The following is a 26340-nucleotide window of genomic DNA, read 5'->3' on the forward strand; positions in this document are numbered from 1 at the left end:
TCTAAGTTTTTATTTTATTCTTGTTAGTAGGAAACAATTATGTATGCTTTTAGGTTTTTGTTTACGAATTATTCCTTATTTGCTTAATTCTAAACTTAAAAAATTCAAACATATAATATTTGCTTCGTGAAATTAAAACACTTGTGATTAGGCTTATTCACTTGGTTAATAGCTACTTATTTTTATAAGACTATATGCGCATTACATTTTTATTTGTTATATATCTATATAAATTTATTCAATTACTTACGTATGTATGTGTTGGATATACATACATATGTATGCACGACAAAAAACACTTTTAAACATTAGTGTTTGATTTAATATTTATATAAACAATATAAAACTATTTTTGATCGAATTTATATATATTTGTATATATGTATCTATGTTTTATATTTATTTTTTAAACGTATCTTCCATAAGTCGCTTATACATACATATATGTGACCTGGTCTACGAAAAGAGGGCTTAGGTGCGAAAACTAGTTTTCTTGGAAAAGCTGTTAAAAACAATCGTCAGTTTCTCGTTATCTCATTAATTGTTCTCCTTTTTTTTGGCACCTAAGCCCCCTTTTCGTAGACCAGGTCACATATATGTACATACATATAAGCACATATGTGCGTATTCATATGCAAAGATATTTACTCAAGTTAAATTGTTTATTAATTTGTGGTTTAAAGATATATGTGTTTATATTCATTATTACATTTTTTATTATATGATTTTATTTATACAAACAATTTTTTCCGTAATTTTCTTAAGTAAAATTTTTAATTAATATTATATGTGGTTTAAAGGTATATGTGTTTATATTTATTAGCAAGTTTTTTTTTATTTATACAAGCAATGTTATCCGAAAACATGAAAAATGTACATATGTAATATTTGTGTCTATTTACAGGGATGTATGCATATAATTATTAGTTGTTTCATGAATAAATTGATGATCTGCGTTATAGATGTTCAAATTAATAATATGTATATTTTCTTAATTTCGCTGCAACCATACTTTAAGCCCACAACCTTTTGAGTCTATCTGCGAAGTGATCAGGGATTTGACGAATGAAGACCTTTACGTAAACATATTTTTAAATTTTTTATTGTTGTATTTTAAAAGTTTACGATGAAAATAATATAAAAATTAGTTCAATTATTAATCTTTTTTTTAACTAAAATTTTAATTTTTATAAGGTGGTGCAATAGTTTCAACTGTTAAAAACGCCAAATAATGTTAAATATATTTCTTAAATTCCTGTGGTATTTTGGAGAAATTAAAAAAAAAAAGTTTGAAAAAATATTCGAGTTACCATAAAATATGTCGAATAATTCATTCCTTCTTATCAGCCAGTCTGAAAGTTTAAAAAAATATATGTACATACATAGATATACATATGTAATTAAGGATATATCGTGTTTTTTATTGAAAATAAATAATTATCTTTTGTAACGAATATATGTATAATACACACATCGCACACTAACTACAAAAGTAAAATGCTCAGAAGGCAGAGGACGCAATTAACAAAATAGTAGATTTAACTGTGATTTTCCAATTAGGTTGGATAGTGATGACAAAATTGATATATTAAAAAAACTTATTTTTAAAATGTTTGAGTTGCGATTCTTTTGTATTTAGTCCGCGTATGAGCTGTGACTCTTTTGTATTTAGTGTGCGATATGTTGAAAAAATTTATTCAGAAATTTGTATGAGTTATAATTCTTTTCACAGTTTGTATGTGATATACTCGTACCAAAATCGATGCAAGGAATTAGTGGCAGTCAGAATTTTCAAAAAGCGATTTTTCTGTCAGATCAACACAAACAGCCACTACTTTTAAAGTTATTAATTTTTTTAATTTCCGTCAAGTCGAAACGTTCTTTAATGATGCTATGGTTTACTTTTTATTTGGGGAAAAAATTAAAATTGTAATTTTTTCATGTCTCTTATATATGCACCATCTTCAAAGCGACATACCACAATGGCTTTCTATTGAAACAAATATACAGTATACGTTGTTTTTAAAATGAAATATTTTAAATTATTGCTGAGACCCGTAACAGACTAAGGTATGAGTACATATGTAAATATGCTTGTATCCATAAAATATAAATGACTTAAAAACAATAGGAAACTTTGAGAAGACTTTAATTAAGCAAGAAATTGGAATTTGTAATTTTGTTAAAATAAATATTCTAAATTTTGTGGTTAGGTCCTTCGAAACAAACCACTTTAACAATCATAAAACAGTGAAGCTACTCGCATTGGTTAGTGTATTATTAAACTAAAGGTAAATATTTTATCTATACCAACACCAAGTAAAATTAAAAGCATAAATTCGATTGATATATGATTATTTTTTATATTAATTATGTTTAATTCTTCTTAAGGTTAAATTTTACATTATACAATTTCTAAGTACATTCCTATGTTATAACCAATCTAGAGTAATTAATGGAAAATAATTTTCTTGCACCGTTATGTGTGCCCATTGAAATAAATTAATATAGATTTGTGTATTAATACTTGTGAATTGTTTCAGCGTACGCATACATAATTTTTTATATGTATGTATATGCAGTACTAGTTATAAAAAATCTCTTTTATTGTAACTGTGTAAAATTACAAAAATAAAATTAGTTAAAATTAAAAATTAGTCTTAAAAACGTAATGACTTCTACTTCGTTTAGACCTTTGTATTGCATTAACACAAGTGTAATTACTTGAAAATCTAAAATTGTTTATTTTATGCAGTTATTACTATAAGTATATCGCGCATAGCAAAATACGTGTTAATATTACTGTAGTTGATTTTCCATATGCTTAACCTACAATGCTATATTTAAGTGCTGCCTGCAATACCTTTTATAGGTTTATGTAAGTGGATCAGTAACCTTGACGTATGCGTGAGTTTGGCCGATTATGTCGACGCTTATGCAAATATAAGCCGGCTGCTTGCGCAAACGCTGAGCCACAAATCTTACACACATATCGTTTGATAGCATCATGTATTTGCTTGTGATTCTGCAGATTTTTAAGTGATTTGAAGGTTTTGCCACATATGTCGCATTTAAATTCTTCATCGTTATAGTGCTGCCTAGCATGTTCTAGCATAGATTGTCGCGTGGGAAATAAACGACCGCAATGAGAGTAATCACAACGGAATGGACGCTCACTGGGACTGGTATGCTGTGCACGGTGCGCATTGAGATACACCATATTGGTAAAAGATTTGCCACATATGTCACACGAATAGCCGTCATCGTACTCTGAATTATCCATGTGCAATAGAGGATTTTCATTTTCCGCCATACCCATGTCACTGCCTGTATGCGGGATATTGGCTAATGAAGGCAGTAAGAGTTCATCGTTATGTCGACGCATATGTTCATCGTACACTTCCTTAGTTCGAAAACTAGCTGTGCATAAGTCGCACCAGTATTTTACCTCCTTACTTGTGGGTGTGTGTATTTGCTTATGCTGGTTCAACTGATCAACGTCTAAAAAGCTAACAGGACAGATATTACATGCGTAAGTACCCTCTGGCTGATGCGTATTGAGATGTGTATCTAGTTCTCGTGGTGATTGCACAATAACAGGACAAAATTCACATTTAAATGGTGCAATATCCGCATCCATAAACTGCATTTGATCGTAGTAACTGTAAGTTGGCATAAACACTTTATTGTTTTGCTCGCATAGCAAACGTTCTTGTTTTTGTTTGGAGTAATCAAAACGCAATTGAGAAATACGCTTTGATATTTGTATGGTGCTGACCTCAATCATCTTTTGCAGTTCTGCCGCCATTTGCTGTAGTGCTTCTCCTCGTTTTTCTTTGCTACGGTAGTCTATGTTGTATTTATTATAAAAACATGGATATTGTTCGACCATTGATAAAAGTTTCATAGTAGAGACATCATTCCAAAGTGCCGAGGACCGACGTCGGTATACTGTTTCCTGAAATGTTATTTAAGAGAGTTGTTGTAGTTACAAAATTTATGGTGTGAATTTCTTATTTTCTTATCCTTAAAATATAACTAAACCAAGAAAACAAAAAAACAGTTTTCATATATGACCTGGATTCTGATCCTTCAGTTTGCATGACAGTATATTATTTGAGCAGCTTCTTGGAGAGAAAAGGACGTATGTAAAATTTCCGAGCGAAAGCGATTAGTTTGCGTATATATAGACAGACAGACAGACGGACATGGCTACCGTACCGGATTTTTTTTTATCCGGCCAAGGACTGTCAACTCGGCATAATTCTGCCTCTACAACAATAACAACAGATATGGCTAAGGATACATATATATTTATATATTTCATTTTATTGGATCTCGGCGTTTCCTTCTGAATGTTAAAAACTTCTTAGTAAATATACCATGCCCAGGGGAAAATTAATTGGCATTCTTCTGATGTCAGAATATCAAAACCCAAACTTTTGACTTATATTTCAATATTGGTTATTTTTAAATAGGTATAAAATACCTTTACGACAGCCTCAGTCATCTTTTGATTTCCACCATAAAACCGATTAAGAAAATGTAAATCCTTAAAATACCAGAGTGTACTGATGTTGGTATTTTCTAAAGACATTCGATTGCATTCCCTTTTATATACAGTTCTTAAATTGTCCCACTTTCGGGTAACTGCATCCTTTGCCAAAGATAAGTTAAACCGCCGCTTAAATTCCATTACAATCCAATCGAGAAAGTGCTGTCTTTTAGAACGATCACGAAATTGTGGATGTCGATGATCCCAAAGAAATGTGTTGCGCCGATAAGAGTCGATAAGAAATTGAATCATTTTGCGGTCTTTTATATGCATAGTTAAACCTGATTCCTATAATACAAAAAACTTTAGAATTTTAAATATACGCATTGCGGACAATATACCATTTCATGGTTTCCGCCCAATAACGATTGTTCAACTAAGTCATCATAATTATTCTCATCATCTTCTTGATAATTGTGTTCATCTTCATCACCATTATTAGTGAAATCTTCATAATTTCCATAGTTATCAGGCATATAGCTCTCACCGTCTGCTTCCATTGCAACTTCCGGCTCTGAATGCTCCTGTTTGACTGGGTACATAGAATTCACAGTGTCTGCTAATTCATTTTCTGTTGATAATCCTGTAATTATGGAGTCATCATGTTTTGGTGGTTCTAATGCGTCCTGTGAAGATTTCAAAATTATTATTATCTTTATAAGTACTTAAGAATATTTATTATACTAACATCTCCTACTTCCTCTTTAATCATAACTGTTTGTGGTACTAAAAGCGAGGGATCGGTGTCTGTAAGATCTTCTGCGGCGACGCCACTATGACCGCTATCATTTTCACTATAGGAGCCATTATAACCGAGTCTGTTTAAAATATAATAGTGCAATTAAATATTATTTGGAAATGTAACATAAAATTTTTCTTTTACATTCAATAAGTGTTACATCTAACAATTTAATATAAGAAAATATCTAACAATTTATTTTATACGCTGTACACCTACTAAAAACTTGTCTAACATTACGCCAATTTGCATTGATTCTATTGGCTACAAAAGTCGTTGTAATTGTCTTACCCCAGCATATCACCAAACAGTCCCTTTTGGCCCAGTGTTTGTGGTCCATGATCTGTTTGCATATGTCCAATAAAAGCGTCGAAATACAGAAATTTGGTCGGACAAAACATACAGCCTAATGCAAAGTATTGCTGATCCTCTGTGGCTGTGATGATCCCGCATTCCTTTGTGCATAGGCGAAAGATATCCTCATCGCTTGTTGGTTGATATGGTAAAACACTCATCTTTAGCTCCCACAATAATTAAAAAATGAAATATATACAATTATATACTCCTATTTTCACAAATGTATCTCGTTTTAATTATTTTCCGATAATTTTTCTGCTATTCTCGTATCAACCACCATTCGTATAATCTTCTTTTCTTTACTTTGTTTGACAACTCATAAACATGGTTGCCAAAGCTTAAAAATTTTACAGTGTTTTTTTTTTTATAAATTTGCAATTAAATAGAAAAATGTTAGTTTTATGGTAAAGCTATAAAATAAATCTTTGTATATATATATAAAAGATGTGTCGAAATAACATATTAGGTCAGAACATTATTGTTATTAAAAGGATTAAAAATTTCCCCCGAAATAAATATCCCATTTCCAATCAGTAGCGGATGAGTCAAAAATATCGTTGTTTTAATCCTTGATTTAATCGTGTTTTATTAAAAAATATAACAATTTGTAAAGACTATAATAATATCCAATACCTCTGCAAACTATTTGAAAATAGTTTTACCGGAATACCGGCATTAAAAGGAAGATTAAACTCTATTCTCATAATATTCAATATTATGACAATTAAATTGATTCTTAGAGAATACAAAATTTGTCCGTTCCTTTAAATTAATAGAACATTCATAAAACCATGAGGGGTATGTTTATAATCACTTAATAATTTGAACTTTAAACTGTTTATTAACTCCTGTTAATAATCTTATGGGTTTTTATTTATTTTCTTGCATTTTATCTCCGATTCTAAATTTAAATTTCTTTGTTCTTTACGATTAATGGAATTTAAAGCAAAAAATCGCCATCAATTTCACCAGCAAAACCATGTACATACTTACTATGTGTATGTGTTTTCAAAATTATACAGCAATTTGCCCCCAGAAATCATTTACTTAAATGCAATGCAGTACACAGTTTCATAAAAAATGTTATTTGTTTTCATCGAACATACATACATATGTAGTTGTTGTATTATTTACCAACTCATGTGCTAAGTAGTAGTAAATTATTTATGGTAACGTTTATGCACAACTTCGTACAATGTCATTCATTAGTATTATAGCTTTACGTATGATTACACGTAAAAACTCTCTGGTCAGAATTAAAACGTTTCATAAACAAGGTAAAAATATCTAATATTATTTGTATTTTAATATATTAACAAGTATACTAATAATAAATAGAGTTACTGTTTACAATTTCACAACTCATTTTACTAACCTAAAGTACTTAATAAAATGGCATTGTAGGAAGATTTGGTGAAAAAATGTCGTGCAACATGAGCAGTAAAAGTGTACATTCCGCAGCAATAACAGAAGTACATATGGTACCCATGAGTGTCATACATAGACCAATTCCTCCGGTGTTGGACGAAGAAAAGGTTCAATCTCTTATGAATACTATAAAGGTATGCTGAAATATAATTTAAATCTTCATTATATGTTTTATATAATTTCTTATGTTTTTTGTAAGTAGAATGAAGTCACAGAAGACGATGTCCCACCAATAGATGTGCTCTGGATTAAGGGTTCTGAGGGTGGTGATTATTTTTACAGCTTTGGGGGTTGTCATCGGTACGAAGCATACAAGCGGTTGAAACGTGATACTATAAAGGCTAAATTAGTTCAATCGACACTGCAAGACTTATATCACTATATGGGTTCCAGCACTCCCAAAGATCTTAAATGAATTTGTAACGTACCGCCATTTATTAAACTGATATTTTTTGTTGTAGTAATGCAGTACTAAATTTGTAAATAGTAATAATCATTTTAAAGTGTATAAATGCCTTCGGATTTTATTTGTATGTTTACATTACTACAAACAGTGGATTTTTCAACTGAGTCACTTGTTAATATTTTAGTTTAGGGTGTTCAACCCCTATTGTACAAAAATTAATACTAATTACCAAATAAACGGTGCTTTTTCACGTAATATTCGCAAACCATATTTCTCCCATTCACTAGAGTATATCCATAGCTCAGGCGCACTCTCCAAACATGACATTATAGCCGCACCCTTCCAAGCTATCATACCAGCGTCCATTTCTTTGGTGAACGCATTTACTTCAAATGCAGAGTATGATGTTGACGTGGCCGCTAATTGAAGCATAACACGTTGTTCCAGCCATTTTGAGAAACCTGGAAATTTCGTGCTGCCTCCCACAAGCAATATACAGCTATACATTTTGCGCTTAATCTCTTCTGTTGAACAACGTTCAATACTCCGAACTATAGCTTGGTCAATTGGCATAATCTGCCCGTTTACGACATACAAAAGTTCATCTTTATCACTAGTTTTACTATTGGCGTCACGTTCAACCACATCGTCTACCACTAAATCATCTTCAGTCACTTCGCCTGTTACTGGTATCGCCCCTTCAAGTAATTGATCTCGTACTCCATTTCGACGCCCTGTTTCCCTTATGTATTCGGCATCAAAGCAATCTTCCGGATCCGGTTGTTGACTACTACGCAGTTGAACTTTAGCTTGCTTCGTTTTGCCAGTAATATTAAGTAGTTCTGTATGAAAAAGGCATAGTGGCGCTACAACACATTCGTCACCTATTTGAAGAGTGTATCGCAATCGTTTATTTTCTTTCTTTACCTACAAATTTAACAGAATTGATATTAAGAAGAATTATTATATAAATTTTCCATTACCTCAAAACAACGTTCTTGCGCTCCGCAAACATCTAAGGTAAGATGACAAAACCGTTCTTTCAAATGCATTATTAATGCTGCATCTGCATAACCTTTTCTTACATCACATTCTCTGTAAGGAAAGCTGCACTTGCGTAGAAGGTTTAAAAACACTTGTGTCACATCGCCACCACCATAAGAAAGTCGTACACGAGTTTCTGGGTGACTAATACCATCCTCCACACAAGATATTGAACATTTTTGATCCCCAATATCAACAACACAGGCATAACTTAGTCCAGCCCCAAAAGTAGACGCAACATGATCTTGTAATAAAAAACATGAACGAAATCTCAAACGTTGTAATAATAATGTTGTCAATTCTCGTAGATGACTACGATGGTAGACGTCCGATACAACCAAAACAGCACTATAATGTGGTAATGCATCTGCCATAATATTTAAATGATTTTTTAATGCATACAACCATATTATTTCCATGCTAGATATGATTGCTGCCATAGAACCACCCACACCTTTATGCAAATTTAGTTCACCGCGTCTTATCGGAAAATGGACGTTATAAGCAATTGCTTCTTTTTCGTTGAGCGCTAAAATATTTTTGTCAAATAGCCTTTCACGTCCAACTACATTTTCACTTTTTTCGTTGCAGTTGTTGTCGTCTATTATTGGAAGGTCCTCGGGAACACTTCGCCTGTTGAAAGTAGCGATTTGTTGCGGTGGCGTAGCAACTCGCAGTCGTTTGGCACTGCGTTCGTAAGTTTCTTGAAGTGGTGCATATGATTGTATAGAATGGGAAACTTGTAGCCTTTGTTCCTCAAATTCTGTGAGAGTTTCGGCAGAACCTTGCACATGTGGCAGTAACTCATCTTTATGTTCTTGAGCAGATGTAGATTCACGCTTTCGGTACGCTACTGCATGTAAAAGTGTAATAGGATTAAGATCAGAGGCTCTTCCTATTCTAACATAGAGCGATCCTGGGTGTATTATAATAATCCGTTGTGCTTGCATTTATTCTTTTTTGTTTATATATATTAGCCGGACAATTTGCAACGTTTTGTTTATCTAGAATAGTCTTGATAACAGCAATAACATATGATTGCGTACATTTAAACGAGCAAATGGTTATCGATTCATTAATTTGTATAAGGTGGAATGAAATATTTTATGTTAACAATAAAACTTATTATATATTAAAAACATGTTCTTTTTTTATATATTATAAAAATTCTTTATACGTTTTATTTTTACTGGTGTTTTTTGTGGCATTAATAATATCTCGTTGAAATTCGATATGCTGCAAACGGAATACATGTTTATCGGTTAGTCGAAAAATCGAATAAGTGGAAACCAGTTTATCGTCTTCCTTATAACCAATAGGAATTCATCTTTTGGTGTTTGTTTACTTATTTGTTTAGAAAAATGATTTGTCGTTTATGTTTATTGGGAATAACTAACGGTATAGAACTATGGTCTGATAATGGTGAAAGTGATGCCGCAAAAGTGATAAAAAGATATTTTTGCATTGAGGTAAATCATATTTTCGTTTATTTGTATTTTAAACTCATATGGGCATATGTCATATGTTTATGTTAGTAATTAATTGATAACAATTAATTTAAGATTCAGTACCACGAAACAATTTCTAATGAAATTTGCTGCGAGTGTTGGAAGCATATTGACGATTTCCATAAGTTTTGGGTAAATATTGATGAAAAACAGAAGACTTTGCAAACCCATTTGGAATGCATAGAAACGAAACATCCCATAGAAGATATTGAGACAGAAGAATTTCCCTCGGTCCATATTAAATCATCTATTGACTGTAAGGAAATTGGGTTGAGAGAACCACAAATAGATTTGGCTGTTCTACAATCAGACTTTTGCGATAATGAAGTTGAATTTGATGCTGCTGATTTGGATAACGATTGCGAAGATGAAGCCGGATTCGATGATGGAGACAAACATAACTACGTATTATCCGATCAAGGATCATTACTTACAGTAAAAACGAAACCGACTTATAATTGTGAGTTATTATTTTTGTATTTCTAATTATTTAAATTAAAATTCTCTATATTAAGGTGTTAAGACGAAAAAGAAGATAAACGATCTTGATAACAGACCCAAGCGCGAGAACAAGAAAAAGTCGTTAAAATCAAAAAGCGATGATAATTTGACAAGAGATCCTACAAATGACGAAGAAGCCACAAGTCGACGTATGGCCAAATTGGCTTTGATTGCTGAGATGGATGAGTATATAGCACAAAATTCGGAATTGAGTTGTTGTTTGTGCAAGCAACAACTTACAGACTTCCTTCAGTTAAGAAAACATTTCCGTGACCAACATAAATGCGAAGGATATATGACTTGTTGCAATAGTCGTTTCTTAAAACGATCTCTTTGGGTAGACCATCTAAAAATGCATAGGGATCCAGACTTTTTGAAGTAAGTATTCACTTTTTTTTTTTAAAGTGACTGATATTTTTAATTTACTAATATGTATGCTGTTATAGGTGCCATATATGCAATAAGAAGTTGGCAAGCCGGAATACTTATCAAAATCATATGGATTCAAAACATCCTGATACTGAAGACTTACAATTCTTTTGCAAATTGTGCCCTAGAAAATTCGTTAAACAATATCTTTTGGATTATCATATGCGTTCTAAACATACGACTACACGCGATTTCATATGTAAAATATGCAACAAAGGGTAATGTCTACCAAAAATTTTATTGTTAATATAAATTTTTTTAAATATTTTGTGTTATAATATAAAGATTCGTCAGTGCTGGTGTTTTGAAGAAACATGAAAGGAACATTCACCTGAATGAATATGAATCTGTTTGCGAGATTTGTGGAAAATGCTTTAAAGCTGCTCACAATCTTTTGCGTCATGTAGATTCTATTCATAGCGCAGAACCACGTACCAGAGCTCAATGCCATATATGTCAAAAGTGGCTGAAAAATGCGTATACACTAAAAAAACATATCATAGCTCACAGCGAAGAACCGTTAGGTAGGGAATACCCGTGTTCTAAATGCAATGCCATTAAATACTCCAGACATTCACTGGCGGCACATATACGTTACCATCATTCGGACCGAAGTTTTAAATGTCCAGTATGCAGCAAAGAGTTCAAACTGCCGATCGCATTGAGAGTAATTGCAATCTAACTAAATGTTCAAGCTTCCGTTATATTAATTCGATTAATTTTAGGAGCATGAGGCCAGGCATGCTGGAATACACCTCTACACATGTTCAATTTGTGCAAAGAAGTTTAGGTCGATCCGTAATATGCGCAAACATATGGCTAATCATTCGGATGAATCAGTACATGAAAAATGTAATGAGAACTTACAGCAAAAATCGGAAGAAAAGTTGCCACAGCACTCTATTCAAGCGAATGATATGCCTTCTGGGTATCTGACTTTATTACCATTTAGTGAACCACAGTCTTAAAGATACAGTATTATAAATTTGTGACTAAGAATTTAAACTAGAAATAAGACTATTGTTACTCATTAAACTGCACCTAATATTCATTATTTAGCGTTTGTTGCGTTACCGTTATTGGACTCCTCCGTTTTGAATTAGTTACCAATTGATTGAAATAGTATATACAAATACTTAATAGATTTGTTTTGATAGTTTGGCAACGTTAACAAGAAGCGAATTAGGTATTCAATATAAAATACTACCGTGAATTAAATTGGGTTTTGAAAGAAGAGGAAGTAAATAAATAATAAGAAGACGGACTGAAACTGAACTTAGCAGTATTTTGATTCGACAAAAATGGTTTGTCGTCTCTGTTTGGAAGATTCACATGATAGTTTAGATATATTCTCTGACAATGCAGAAACTGAAGTTGCAAAAATTATTACTAAATACTTTCATTTCGAGGTAAGGCTTAAATATGAATATGCTTCGGCACCATTAAAACATCCAATCAATAACAGGTACAACCAAGTGATATTATTTCCAATAAGATTTGTGCAGAGTGTTGGAAATGTACATCGGTTTTCCACAGATTTTGGTTAAAAATAGATGAAAAACAGAAAACATTGCAAACATATATAGTGTGCACGCAAATAAAACAAGATGTAGATGATTTTCAACTGGAACTCACCAGTGCCGATGTAAAATCTCCTATTGACACAAAAAATAATGAATTACGAGAACCAGAGATAGACTTGGTTGTACATCCGATGATATCTACAGATGGATTGGAATTTAATGCTGTTGAAATGAAGGATGATGTTCTATCAAGCGATCGAGACTCATTGCCTTCTCCTACACCATCATATACAGATGAAGGTAACTATGATTATAAAAAAATTCTTTCACGACCATTAAATTTAGCCGTTAGTTTCAGAAGAAAATGTAATGGAATTAAGGTCTACTAAAAAGCGGAAATACACGAAAAGAGGCACCAAACAGAAAAAACTAGAAAAAGAAAGTATTGATAAAACTCGTTGTTCAAAGAAAAGAAAGGGAAAAATAAAATCTGATGTTAATGTTGAAAAGGATAATTTAAAAATAGAAGGAAAGAAAGTCGTTAAAAAACATAATACAAAAACTTTGATACGGGAATTAGACGAATTCATAGCAGAAAACACACAATTATCTTGTTGCTTATGCGCTGTATCACTTAAAGATTTCACAGATTTAAAGAAACATTTTCGACAAGAACATCAGTGTGTAGGCTATATACCTTGTTGTAATAATCGGTATAGAAAACGGACTTTATATGTGGACCATCTGAAACTTCATAAAGACCCAGATTTTTTCAAGTAAGTTTTGCATACTTATTTCAAATAAAATTTTAACGACTTTATGTATTATTGATCAAAACCTTTATATAGATGTACACTCTGTAATAAACAATTAGCAAGCAGAAATAACTACCAAAATCATATGGACACTATACATCCAGACGCAGAAAGTTTACTGTATCCCTGTAAATTATGCCCCAGAAAGTTTGCTAAGCAGTACATTTTAGACTATCACATAAAGTCTAGCCATACTACAGAGCGAAATTATATCTGCAAAACCTGCAATAAGGGGTGATAAATTTTTTTCGGATTTTACAATCAATTCTTGATATTATTCTTTTTTTTTAAGATTCATAAATTCCGCAGTTTTAAAGCAGCATGAAAAAGCAGTACATTTAAATGAATACGACTCTGTTTGTGAAGTTTGCGGCAAGTGTCTTAAAACCGCCCAAAATCTTTTGTCTCACATGGAGGCCATTCATAATACAGAACCTCGTCCGGAAGAACAATGTAAAATCTGTCTTAAGTGGTTGAAAAATGCACGTTGTGTAAAAAAACACATGATCATACATCGAGACCAAGCGTCCGGACAAGAGTTCAAATGTCCTCAGTGTGGTATGGAAAAAAATACACGTCATGCGCTTTCCGCTCATATCCGATATCATCACTCGGATAAAGTGTTTACATGCACAATGTGCAATAAAGAATTTAAAAATCCCCGCGCATTGAGGGTAATGTATATGTATATTCAAATCAAAAACAAAAAAAATTATATTTATATGTTAAATATCGCTTTCTCCATTTATAGGAACATGAAACTACACATACTGGAACCCATTTGTATACCTGTTCCTTTTGTCCAAAGACATTTAGGTCTCATGGCAATATGCACAAACATAAGGTCAATAATCATTCAAATGAGTGGGTTCGTAAACGGTCGCAACCAAGCGAGATTACCAAAAGCTTGTTAAATATTTTACCACCTGATGGAGAACAAATTTGAAGAGTCAATAAATTATTAAGATTTCTATGAATTATTTTAACAACTTTTTAATTAATTATTAGTGCACATGCTTTGAATAAATTCTAGTTTTTATTTATAAGTATAATTGAATTTTATAGACGGGATGGAGTGAACAATAACATGACCAGAATAGGTGAATTTACACTATTACTACATATTGAAGGGATTTTAAAGAAGAAGAAGTCTTACGCTCTGAACACAGAAAGCGACACGACATGGCAGCACGACCCTGAACTGTAAATGGCGTGGTGAAGCCTACTACATGAATATTTCTAAAAAGGTAGCGACATAACAATGGCCGGCTTTTACACAAAACTACACAGTTGTCCATTTTGTATGTACACAATCCGTTGTTGCCATGTTGAAATTTTAATATTTTGTTGAAAGTAAAATTTTTTATGCAAAAAAGAAGTAATGCCTTTCACTTCAATGAAATTTTAATATTTTGTTCAAAGTAAAATTTTTTATGCAAAAAAGAAGTAAATAGGTAAATATTTTTATTTTAAATTATCAATTGTTATTACAATCTGTTATATACAGAGCTTTGAATAATTTACATTTTACATACGAGTGTCACCACTCCTCTCTACTGTCGTCGGCAAATTTAAAAATATTTTCAAGTTAGCGATATCGACAACCGAGAGCCTGCAGTCGTGTAGTCATATAGCTGTCCATAACAACGCGTGTATTTTAATATTTGAGAGATGTCGCTTGCAAACTGTCGTGCTCTATGTGTTCAGCACATTACAATCTAAATTCAATTTCTGATAACGAAGTGTAAATAAAACATATGCAAACTGAAAAATTCTTATCGGATAGTAAAATGATTTGCCGACTGTGTTTAATTGAGTCAAATGAAATATTAAAAATTTATAACGAAACCGGAGAAATGATAGATAATGACATATTGAAAGTAGTGGCTAAACATTTCCAAATTGAGGTATGATTGTTTTGATATATTGTTAAGGTTTTAACTCAGTACTGCTCCACTTAATTTTAGATTCGATACGATGATGCAGTATCTAATATAATATGTTTCGTATGTTGGGATTATCTATCGAAGTTCCATAAATATTGGTTGAGTATTGAAGAAAAGCAGATAACATTGAATAACCAATTGCATTTTACGGAAATAAAACGTGATACCGAAGATGTAGAGACAGAAGGTATCGCTTATGAAGAAAATAATTCAACTAATGAAAAAATAGAGACTGGTTTGTGTGAACCTGAAATAGTTATGTTTATTGAAAATACAGACACATTTGGAGTTGAAACCGAATTTGTTGCTGCAAAAACTGAAGAAGAAATTGAGGCGACTGTTGATTGTGATGTTTTTGGCCCAAAATCAGATTCCCTTGGTACATAAACCATGTTGATATTCAAAATAAGTTTCCTTTATTCATTCAATTGTAGTAATCTGATAATGCATGCTTTCCTATTTTAGATATTCTTTCAAGAGAAAATGAAATTGAAATTGAGGATATTGCATCCAATAGTCAACAGAAGCGCAAATATACCAAAAGGAACAAAACGATTTCAAAAGCGAGTTCAAGTGCCACCAAAGAAATAAAAGTCGAAAGTTCCCAAAACAAAGCTATCCGGGAAGCTGATAAGTTTATAGCAGAAAACACACAGTTGAACTGTTGTATTTGTACGGAACAGCTGAAAGATTTTAAGGAACTTAAAACTCATTTTCGACAAAAACACCAATGCGCCGGATATATGATTTGTTGTAATCTCCGTTTTAATAAACGTTCTTTATATGCGGATCATATTCAGCTGCATAAGAATCCAGACTTCTTCAAGTATTTTTTGCTCTTAAAAATAAAAGTTTAATTTATTTGGTTTTGTTTTTTAATATATTCGCAGATGCTGCATTTGCAATAAACAACTAATAAGCCGCAAAAATTACGCACATCATATGCACTCATTACACCCGGCTGAAGAAAATCTGCAATTTGCTTGTAAACTTTGTCCAAAAAAGTTTTCTAAGAAATACATACTAGATACCCACATAAAAACGCGACACATGCCCAAGGACCATATTTGTAATATCTGTGATAAGGCGTACGTAACTACTTTTATTAAGAATGTTGTTACTGTAATTCAATCAATTTCATTATTTACAAAATTTCAGATTTTCACGTATCTGGATTTTGGAACAACACGAAAAAGCTGTTCATCGCAACGAATTTGAATCAGTTTGTGAGATATGTGGAAAGCGTTTGAGGAATGCCGCAAACTTACAATATCATATGGATAACATACACAATACCGAACCACGTCCGGAAGTTGAATGTACGCTTTGTCATAAATGGCTAAAAAGTAATCGCAGTTTGCGAAAGCATATGATTTCACATCGTGCTAAAGCATCTGGTGCAGTTATCAAAAATCGAGACATTCGGTTGCATCACATACCCGGCGAACCAACTGCAGCGTCAAAGTAAAAAAGCGGGTAACTTTTGATCAATTGAAAGTTTTCATGTTTTTCTTTTAGCTTATGGTTTTTCAATAAATAAGAAGTAATTTCAACCTATTGAAAAATTGCCTTTAATTGAATTTGTTGAAGAAAATTGTTTGTACTGTTTTTTGGTATACTGATTTTTTGTAAAAATTAGTAATAATAGGACATATTCACTCATAATCGTACTGTATATAAGAGAAAATCGATTCGGTTTGTTAAGAGAAAATAAATATTTTGCAAGATCGTACAAAAATATTGAGTGGTCGAAAAAGTATTTTCGTATTTCTAATCAAACTTCAACTTATGTACAAATAGGTACTATTTTGGTCGACCACTTGCCATTTTTCCGCTAGAGATATTATTCCATCAGTGTAAATCGAAATTTTGAAATTTTCTGAACGGAAGTGAGCGAACAATTGTGCTACACGAATTGATACAGCATCGTCTCCGTAAACTTCGCAAATCACCAAGCGTGGCATTATTCCCTTTTTTATACAAAACAAATAGCGAATTTCTTCATTATTTTCACTCATTTGTGAACATCTGTAACTTTTTTTCAGCTTCGTCGAATTTTGTTTTTTTTTCTGTAAAATTGAGCTTAAAATCTCACCTTTCACTTTATGGTGACACAATGTGACTGGTAGCTCTGGAGATATACGAATGCAACGACGTCGACTACCAATATATCAAAAACAATAATACACGACATTTTTCGAAAAAAAGAGCGAGTACACTTGAGAGATTTTGTCACATTTGAGACTAGAATTATAATGGTTTTATATTCAATTTGTTAATTGGTTATTTATTATTACAAAGCTCATCATTAGGAAAGAAATCGTTAATATATTATACACTAATTGTGTTTATATGTATATTTGAAGAATCATTAAACTTAATTTTAACAAAGTGCACAACAAAAGTTTATAAATCAGCTTAGCCAATTCAAATAAGTTCAGTTATGTCTCGGTGTTACGCGTTTGGTTTAAAAGACTTTGGGTGAATTCATTGGGTTGCGCATATTTGCGAACCCATTCATCTGAGTGACTATGCAATTTATGTTTATGCATATTGGCGTGGGATCTGAACGTCTTAGGGCAGAAGGGGCAAGTATACAAATCGACACCAGTATGGGTGGCTTCATGTTCCTGCAAAATAGCATTCGATTAAATTGAATTAATTATTAACTATTTAATTTTACAACCTTCAGTGCGATTGGAGTTTTAAATTCTTTGGTACACATTGTGCAGGAGAAACTTCGGTTGGAGTGATGATACCGGATATGTGATGCAAGCGAATGTCTCGATTTTTTCTCAACATCACATTGAGGACATTTAAAAACTGTACCTGATGCTTCATCACGATGTGAAATCATATGCTTCCGCAAACTACGGTCACTTTTTAGCCATTTATGACAAAGCGTACATTCAACTTCCGGACGTGGTTCGGTATTGTGTATGTTATCCATATGATATTGTAAGTTTGCAGCATTCCTCAAACGCTTTCCACATATTTCACAAACTGATTCAAATTCATTGCGATGAACAGCTTTTTCGTGTTGCTTCAAAATCCAGATACTTGCAAATCTGAAATTGTATAAATAATGAAATATTATAACATTCTTAATAAAACTCGTTACATACGCCTTGTCGCAGAGATTACAAATATGGTCCTTGGGCATGTGACGCATTTTTATGTGACTATCTAGTATATATTGCTTAGAAAATTTTTTCGGACAAAGTTTACAAGCAAATTGCAGATTTTCTTCAGCCGGGTGCAACGAGTGCATATGATTTGCGTAATTTTTGCGGCTTATTAGTTGTTTATTACAAATGCAGCACCTGCGAAAGTATTTAAAAACGAAACCGAATAAATCAAACTTATATATTGAATTTGAGAGCAAAAAATACTTGAAGAAGTCTGGATTCTTATGCAACTGAATATGGTCCACATATAAAGTACGTTTATTAAAGCGTAGATTACAACAAATCACATATCCGGTGCATTGGTGTTTTTGTCGAAAATGAGTTTTAAGTTCCTTAAAATCGTTTAATTGTTCCGTACAAATACAACAGTTCAACTGTGTGTTTTCTGCTAAAAACTTATCAGCTTCCTGTATAGTTTTCAATTTTTCTTCATAAGTTTGGGAACTTTCGATCTTTTTTTCTTTGGTGGGACTTGAACTCGCTTTTGAATTGTTATTTGTTAACCTAGGTCGACCCCTTTTTCTCTTTCCTTTTTCTGAAATTGATTTCTCTAGCTTTTTATTCCTTTTAGTGTATTTGCGTTTTTGTTGACTATTTGGTGCAATATCCTCAGTTTCAATTTCATTTTCTCTTGAAAGGATGTCTAAAATAGGAAAGCATGCAGATGGTACATTTAAAGGAATAAAGGAAATGAATCATATTTTATGTTCTCACCAAGGGAATTTGTTGTGGTGGCAAAAACATCACAATCAACAGTCGCCTCATCTTCTTCTTCAGTTTTTGCAGCAACAAATTCGGTTTCAACTCCAAATGTGTCTGTATTTTGAATTAACATATCTATTTCAGGTTCACACAAACCAGTCTCTATTTTTTCATTAGCTGAATTATTTTCTGCTCCAGCGAAACCCTCTGTCTGCACATCTTCGATATCACGTTTTATTTCCGTAAAATGCAATTGGTTATTCAATGTTATCTGCTTTTCTTCGATACTCAACCAATATTTATGGAACTTCGATAGATAATCCCAACATACCAAACATATTATATTAGATACTGCATCATCGTATCGAATCTAAAATAGAGTGGAGCAGGACTGAGTTAAAATTTCAACAGTATATCAATAAAAATCATACCTCAATTTGGAAATGTTTTGCCACTACTTTCAATATGTCATTATCTATCATTTCTCCGGTTTCGTTATAAATTTTTAAAATTTCATTTGACTCAATTAAACACAGTCGGCAAATCATTTTACTATTCGAATCTATTAGAATTTTTCAGTTTACATATGTTTTATTTACACTTTGTTGTCACAAATTGAATTTGCATTGTAATTCTTCTTCTTCTTTCAAACCCATTCAATATGTAGTAATAACGTAAATTTACAAATTAAAATTCGATTGTCCTTTATATAGATAAAAACTAGAATTTATTCAGAGCGGGTGCACCAAGAATTAAATAAAAAGTTCGTAAAATAATTCATAGAAATCTTGATGGAATACTAGAAATCTATATGGAATACTAATTAGTATACAATGTATTAAAAGCAATAAGCTGTCACTTCAGCAGTTTGACAGATCAGTTTTCATTTCTATGAAAATTACGAAGAGGCAACAGATCCCATTTACATATGTAAGTATATACCGACGGCAGTTTCATTTCGGTAATATTAAATTTAGTAGAGCGAGTATTAAGACGGTTGTGTAAAATTATAAAAATAAAGTATATTTTCTAAATAATTTAATACACTTTTCCAAAAAATTCATATTTAGGTTAATATTGTTAATTTGCAGAACAATTATGCAAAATGGGTTGGGAATGAGTGAAGTCTTAAATTTAATAAATTTATACAAGCATAAATCAAAATATCATTCCTCATTTGAAATTTATTATTTTAATTGGTATATAAAATTTATGCCACAATTATTATATAGTAGTCCAAAAACATGAATTCTTATTTTTCCCAGAAATCCCAACGGAGACTAGGTACCCGCTACAACAACAAAAACATGACTAGTATCGCGCGGGTACTAATTACACGCAGGACCTATGTATGTTGGGTATGTCTATGTTAAAAGATTTCTAACTTTCTTATAATACCGCTGCCGTTGCCAAGACAGTTAGGTGTACATAGCCGAAACGAAACCGGGGTTTTATCCCGCCAAGTACTGTCACCTCAGCAGCGTTCTTTCAAGTACATTCAGGTATGCCTTCTGCTACCACAACAACTACGATCCTGATCGAACAATTCACCGAGCTACTCACTTTCTTTTTTCATAAATAACAAAAAACTTGAATAAATTTCAAGTTAATAATATATAACTGTTAATCAAAAAAAGTGTTGCTTTGAAAATCAACGGAAAGTAACAGCAGTAAAAAGATAATACCAAGTTCTACCCACCTACGTAAGAAGTATGAAATTTTAATTGTTTTAATAAGCAGACATTTCACAAAAAAATCTTTTACATTCATAAAATGATGTGTAACATTTTATTATTAATGCATTAAATTTCCAAAAACAAAAAAAAAAACATATTGACATATAATGTAATTGGTTGACGGTATTTATTGCACTTTTGTTGTTTGTTTAGCTGACATTAAAAATAACAAGCTGTCTGAATATTTCTTATCTAACTGATCTGATAAGCAACTCTGCATATTATATCAATTGCATACTTTTTTATTATATAAAAAATCAACAAACTTTTAAGTCTGTTAGTAAAATTTATAAAAATTTGCTTATACTTTCAATTAATAATATTACTACTTAAGATAATAAACTATTTTAAATATGTATGTATTGTTTAATTCTTATATAACTAAATGTGTTTATGGGCATAATATATGTATATAATAAATATTTTGGAAGTACTACGATATACGATCTTTTTTAATCACTTGTGGAGAATTATTAATGCGTAAATATACCGGATATAAAAAAAAAATTGCGAGCATTTAAATCATGACGCAATTTTTTTTAAATTTTAAATTCTCTTTTATTAATGCTAGACCTCCATGCCAACGTCAGAATGTTTCCCATCTTTATTCAGTTTTATTTCAGATACGAGATTTGTTTTTTCAGTACGAGTATGCCACACTAGCACATCTCGGCAATTATTCGCCAAAGGTTGTAGTTGTTCTCTTGTTGTTATGTGTCTTAATATTTCACTTTCTTGGTAGCCTCGCTCCACTTCGTAAGCAAATTGCGCTTGTGGATATTTAAATAACAAATCAGTACTAATTGCGAACGCAGCCATATCTATAGGAAATGGTCTCTCCGGTCGCCACGCTGCATTAAAACCAATTACTTGCGTATTTTCAGCATTAAGTATAGGTTTTTCCACCATAAGTCCACCTACTAAACCCACTGGCCATATGCCAACACGACCGGGTTCGATTTTAGTCATTTCCACAAACAGCTCCACACTGTAAGAGTTGTCATCGTCCATAAAAAATATCACACTATGTTCCGCTGGATCTACATTTGTACGTATCCAACTGAGGGCTAAATTTCGTTGTTCCACTCCACGTGGCTTCAGCCAGTTCGGATCTTTATTTTTCAATTTATAATTAACTGGTGTTTTAATGTTGAGTTGGGTTGAACGTTCCGTTAAACCCGCTCGCGTCAACAGGTTGCGCACTACTTTCGTCGTTGTATTGGAATCTTCAATTAAAATCCAATGTAAATTAGGCATAAGCATGAATATATGTGACAATCTGCACAGATAAAACAAGAAAGATATGATATTGTAGGCCAATATTTGTGATTAATTAGTAAAGTACATATTTACCTTGTTAGTTCGGCTTTTTGCGATGGCCGACTGTATGTTGGTGTTATGGCATAAATTTTTGGTAAAGCGTTCTCCGTTTGTTTAGCATAAATAGCCTGCAAAAATTCGGGACCCTGGCAAGTACGCTTCCCATTCCGATGCACTAAAAGCAATATCACTAGGAACACAATAATAAGTATGAGCACCTGTCGTGGACGGATTCGCATTTCAGACATGACGAAACAATTTGAAACAATGTACAACTATATTTTTATTGCTGCAAAAGAATATATGTATTTTCGATATATGATATGTGGAAAACACCGAGCATAAAAATAAGCAATTTATGATAATTTTTTTGTCTATTAAATCTCACAATGCACTACATTCTAATTGGGAACACTTTGTTTATTTTAAGAGACCAAGCAAACGTAGGACTGGGCTGTCATGCGTATGACATTCACAATTGTATATTTGTTTATTCCTATTTCTATTTATTGTGAATTAATTAATATTCTATTATAAAGCTATTCCTTATTGCTAATAATTTGCTATTTTGATGAACTTGTAATTATTTACAATGCAATTCTGGATCAGTCCTCATAGCCGGACATTTCCCATAACTGGATAGATTTCATACACACAACGTCTTCATTATTACTTTCATACAAAAGCAATTCCTATAACCGGACATGAGTAGGTTCCAATAACCGGCCAACAACACAATTCTTCTGTCATTTGGTCAATTATTGGAGCTGCTAATACAAATTTGTACATTATTTTGTAGTAAATTTCCGAATGCACACGTATTGTAAATTTGCCTATGTGAATTAAAGCATAAATGTATGGTACCATTGTGTAATCGCAAATGCATTACTGCGAATTGTCAAAAAAAGGAAACACTTCTCAAATCCAGTTACTTTTTAAATTGTGAACACTAGTGTTTGATTTGTTATTATCGGTTGTTAAGAAATGAGATAAGGTTGGAATTATAGGCTTTTGTTAAATGCTTGTACAGTAGCATTTCTCTAACTCGAATGCTCATAATCCACAAAAAACGCAGTTGTTATGCAATTTGACTTCTATTGCCAGTTTAAGTTTTCGAGTTATGGAGAATTTCGCGTTATAGAATTTCGATTTACGAAAGTTCAAAAGGCACTTACATCAGATTGCATGTTAAGTTCTTTGATAGCTTAAGGAAGAATTCTGGTTCAGAAGCCCGAATTTTAGGTATTTTTTTTGACGCGATAAAAAAAAAAACAAAAATTATTTTGACTATCCATTTTTTTACATGCTTTTTTATTGATATTCTAAGAATACAAAACATAAATAATATAAGAAAAAAGATTTAATTTAAAAAAACTGCAGGTCGGCGAAGTAGAGACTGATGAAACAATGGCTTGTCCTGGTGTGCAAAATACAAATCCTTTCCGAGACCTAAAATGAAAATTTATGCGAAATCCGTGAAGAGTAAAAGTGTAGTTATCGCACTACGAAACGCTTTTGATTTTTTTTTTACAAAATGGTGGAGGTTTGAAAAAAAGGTCTCGTATTTTCTGTTTTTTTGTGGTTCGGAATTTAAAAAAAAAAAAAAAATCGAAAGCTCTTCGTAGTGCGATACTATAATGTCAGTTAAGTAGAACTTGAGATATCATGCACACCGTTTCTAGAAAAGTAGTTATGAGAAAAACGAGTTGTTACCGGCTGCGAAACGGTCTAGTCGGCGCGTCACAAAATGAGCTGTAACTCGGAAAATAATTTGAATTTCGAAAAATGCTCTTAGGGACATTTTCTTTATAAACTACTATAAAAATATACAAAAAAACGGTTTTTTTCGAATTTCGAAACCAGAATACCTCCTTAATAGCTATCTCTGCTGGTTTGATCAAATAATGATAGCACTATTGAAATTTTCAATATATGGAGAACCAGTTAAAAACATCGACAATTTATTCTGCTACAATATGTAGTTAAATCAAAATGAATTATGTACCAGCAACTTTACTCTTATTATTCTTTATTTTTTTTGTGCCAATTTCCATTCTACTTGGCAAGAGGAAAAACATACATACCTTCACAATTTTTTGAAATGAAAATACACGATTCTGTTTTTAATTTTAGTCTTTCATTTATTCATTTATACCGTACCGCTTTTTTCAATTCGATTTAATGATCTAATCATTATGATGCATGCATGTATGTATGTATGTATGTAAATATTTTATGATTAGTATAAAAGATTACATACAACAACAATAATTTCTCAATTACAGATAAATGTTATATAAGAACATTTTGAATTTAATTTAATTTTTTGTTTGAATTTTTTGGCAGTTGCGGAAAATGCTTTGTGTTTGATTTAAGGTAATCAGCCATATACATACATACATATATAGTATGTATCTATACATAAATCGTATTTATACAACTCATGTTTTTAGCAAAAACATTTTTTTAAATTTCAATATTCAAAATACGCTTTTGTACAAATTCAACTTGGAAAAACGTACATATGCATATGTATACGTAAGTAAATATGACATTTTCTTAAATTCTTTTGCTTAATGTGGAACTAAAATTTTTCTCGGTAAATATTTATGTATGTATTTTTCATTATATTAATTTAAAGATTAATATGTTTTTTTTTATTTATTTATAGTTGGGCATATATTTGCTTAATTATTTTATTTTTTTCTTTTTATTTTTTGTAAAAAGCTCTGTAAAAGGCGCTTGAGTATAGGGTAAGGTGCAAATTAGTGTTGAATAATTAAATGCAATTAAAAGAAAATTCAAAACATATTATTTTGTAATAAATGCATACGCTTTTATTTGTTTTTATGTTTCCACTTGCATTACATACTTATATTTATTTACTCCCATTGTATAATGTAAAAGAAAAAAGCCTTAAAACTACTAAATACATTTACTTTTGTTGTAAACTCATTTTTATTAATACGCTTTTTGATTTAAACTGAGCCATTAATACTATACAAATACAATTATACGCTTTTATACTAAATTATTAATTAATTTACATGTTAAGTTTTTATGATTGTAAACAAATATTATTTTATCTTATTTAAATATATTTTATGTGCTGATGCAAGAATATACATATATATATTCAGAAAATGCTTAACTAAAATCATGAAGTTGAAGTATTTGTCAATAATGCTCTTTATTGTAATTTATTTAAGTTGGTTGTTTATTGAAGTTATATCCAAACCATGTTTTTTTTTTTAATTTTTACACAAGATATTTTTTTATCAACTGTCATGCTAATTTAAATTTTTTTATTAGTTCTTTTTAATTTGTAACACGAAAAAATTTTGTATTTGTCAATGCTTGAGCACTTTTCTTAACTTGTTTAAGCTACGTTTACACTTTGATGTTTTAGCATTTTCATTTTCACATTTTCATATCTTTGGCGAAAATTTCTGAGCAATGAATCTTTGTTTAATGTTCCGTTCTTATATTAAATATATATAATTTTCTCTCTTTTCTATACACATAAGCCACATTTGACATACAATTGTTATCTATACGTTGTTATAACTAATGACGCATACTTTTTTTAATGACTAAATGAGTTATTTAATAAAATATGGAATCTGTGCCCTCGTTAAAAGTGTGTAAAAAATAATGTTAATATTTTAGAAAGCTATTTATTCAATTATTATAAATGTTGTTGATTAAAATAAAATAAAATCAGCAAAACATGATAATGGTTGTTATGAAGTGATAAATGGTGAACTTGCTTAATGAATTTCGTTTAATTATAAGTTCTCAGTTTTCATTTGATAAGATAATAATAAATTTTGTAGATATAATTTATGCAAATGTTTTTTGAATCGAAATTGCTGTTTAAACCAAACGTTTTTTTATTTAATACATAATTATTACTTTAAAATTAATAAAGTAATTTATTAATAAACTAAATAATAACTCGAAGTAGATTTTCATATGAATTGCAGATCATTTTGTTTTTGTAATTATTGTATTTTTTCATGCTAAACGTTACCATTAGGAGAAATCATGAAGCAATTTAAAATAATTATTATTTTTAATTACCAAAAGAAACTGTATGAATTAATTATATTTATTTTACAATTTTTTCTCAAAATAAACTTT

At 31.3% G+C, this 26340-nt stretch overlaps 8 protein-coding genes across 10 annotated transcripts; 4 read left to right on the forward strand and 4 right to left on the reverse strand.

Moving 5' to 3' along the window:
- Positions 1-2720: 2720 nt before the first annotated feature.
- LOC120773970 (zinc finger protein 189) lies at positions 2721-5937 on the reverse strand. Its single transcript, XM_040103211.1, has 5 exons — positions 5586-5937; positions 5244-5373; positions 4897-5181; positions 4490-4843; positions 2721-3958 (listed from the first exon to the last, which is right to left on the reverse strand). Exons 1-5 carry the CDS (start codon positions 5807-5809, stop codon positions 2888-2890), a joined length of 2064 nt encoding a protein of 687 aa, XP_039959145.1. The 5' UTR covers positions 5810-5937; the 3' UTR covers positions 2721-2887.
- Positions 5938-6846: 909 nt separating this feature from the next.
- On the forward strand, positions 6847-7606 carry LOC120775289 (putative sulfiredoxin). 3 transcript variants are annotated; one of them, XM_040105403.1, is made up of 3 exons: positions 6847-6928; positions 7056-7213; positions 7282-7606. In XM_040105403.1, the coding sequence occupies exons 1-3, from the start codon at positions 6847-6849 to the stop codon at positions 7492-7494; spliced, it is 453 nt and encodes a 150-aa protein (XP_039961337.1). In that variant the 3' UTR covers positions 7495-7606. The 3 variants fall into 3 exon arrangements, with proteins under 3 accessions (XP_039961337.1, XP_039961339.1, XP_039961338.1); XM_040105405.1 differs by having other exon boundaries at positions 6851-6928; positions 7033-7213; positions 7282-7494; XM_040105404.1 differs by having other exon boundaries at positions 6871-6928; positions 6990-7213; positions 7282-7494.
- LOC120775288 (actin-related protein 8) lies at positions 7576-9584 on the reverse strand. The gene is made up of 2 exons (XM_040105401.1): positions 8469-9584; positions 7576-8412 (listed from the first exon to the last, which is right to left on the reverse strand). Exons 1-2 carry the CDS (start codon positions 9477-9479, stop codon positions 7711-7713), a joined length of 1713 nt encoding a protein of 570 aa, XP_039961335.1. The 5' UTR covers positions 9480-9584; the 3' UTR covers positions 7576-7710.
- A 267-nt stretch (positions 9585-9851) lies between these two features.
- On the forward strand, positions 9852-12021 carry LOC120774534 (transcription factor grauzone-like). The gene is made up of 6 exons (XM_040104255.1): positions 9852-9998; positions 10092-10497; positions 10553-10916; positions 10985-11185; positions 11253-11634; positions 11693-12021. The coding sequence occupies exons 1-6, from the start codon at positions 9891-9893 to the stop codon at positions 11933-11935; spliced, it is 1704 nt and encodes a 567-aa protein (XP_039960189.1). The 5' UTR covers positions 9852-9890; the 3' UTR covers positions 11936-12021.
- Positions 12022-12200: 179 nt separating this feature from the next.
- Positions 12201-14291, forward strand: LOC120774535 (transcription factor grauzone-like). The gene is made up of 6 exons (XM_040104256.1): positions 12201-12376; positions 12433-12790; positions 12843-13266; positions 13339-13539; positions 13598-13979; positions 14057-14291. The coding sequence occupies exons 1-6, from the start codon at positions 12269-12271 to the stop codon at positions 14249-14251; spliced, it is 1668 nt and encodes a 555-aa protein (XP_039960190.1). The 5' UTR covers positions 12201-12268; the 3' UTR covers positions 14252-14291.
- A 727-nt stretch (positions 14292-15018) lies between these two features.
- On the forward strand, positions 15019-16816 carry LOC120775849 (transcription factor grauzone-like). The gene is made up of 5 exons (XM_040106219.1): positions 15019-15212; positions 15273-15630; positions 15717-16077; positions 16142-16339; positions 16410-16816. Exons 1-5 carry the CDS (start codon positions 15063-15065, stop codon positions 16717-16719), a joined length of 1377 nt encoding a protein of 458 aa, XP_039962153.1. The 5' UTR covers positions 15019-15062; the 3' UTR covers positions 16720-16816.
- Positions 16817-17559: 743 nt separating this feature from the next.
- Positions 17560-19747, reverse strand: LOC120775645 (transcription factor grauzone-like). Its single transcript, XM_040105901.1, has 6 exons — positions 19573-19747; positions 19154-19511; positions 18644-19082; positions 18377-18574; positions 17938-18319; positions 17560-17881 (listed from the first exon to the last, which is right to left on the reverse strand). Exons 1-6 carry the CDS (start codon positions 19687-19689, stop codon positions 17693-17695), a joined length of 1683 nt encoding a protein of 560 aa, XP_039961835.1. The 5' UTR covers positions 19690-19747; the 3' UTR covers positions 17560-17692.
- Positions 19748-21238: 1491 nt separating this feature from the next.
- Positions 21239-22631, reverse strand: LOC120775879 (galactosylgalactosylxylosylprotein 3-beta-glucuronosyltransferase I). The gene is made up of 2 exons (XM_040106256.1): positions 22231-22631; positions 21239-22156 (listed from the first exon to the last, which is right to left on the reverse strand). The coding sequence occupies exons 1-2, from the start codon at positions 22443-22445 to the stop codon at positions 21445-21447; spliced, it is 927 nt and encodes a 308-aa protein (XP_039962190.1). The 5' UTR covers positions 22446-22631; the 3' UTR covers positions 21239-21444.
- Positions 22632-26340: the final 3709 nt, after the last annotated feature.

Source organism: Bactrocera tryoni, chromosome 4 (assembly GCF_016617805.1).
Source record: "Bactrocera tryoni isolate S06 chromosome 4, CSIRO_BtryS06_freeze2, whole genome shotgun sequence".
Classification (NCBI taxonomy): domain Eukaryota; kingdom Metazoa; phylum Arthropoda; class Insecta; order Diptera; family Tephritidae; genus Bactrocera; species Bactrocera tryoni.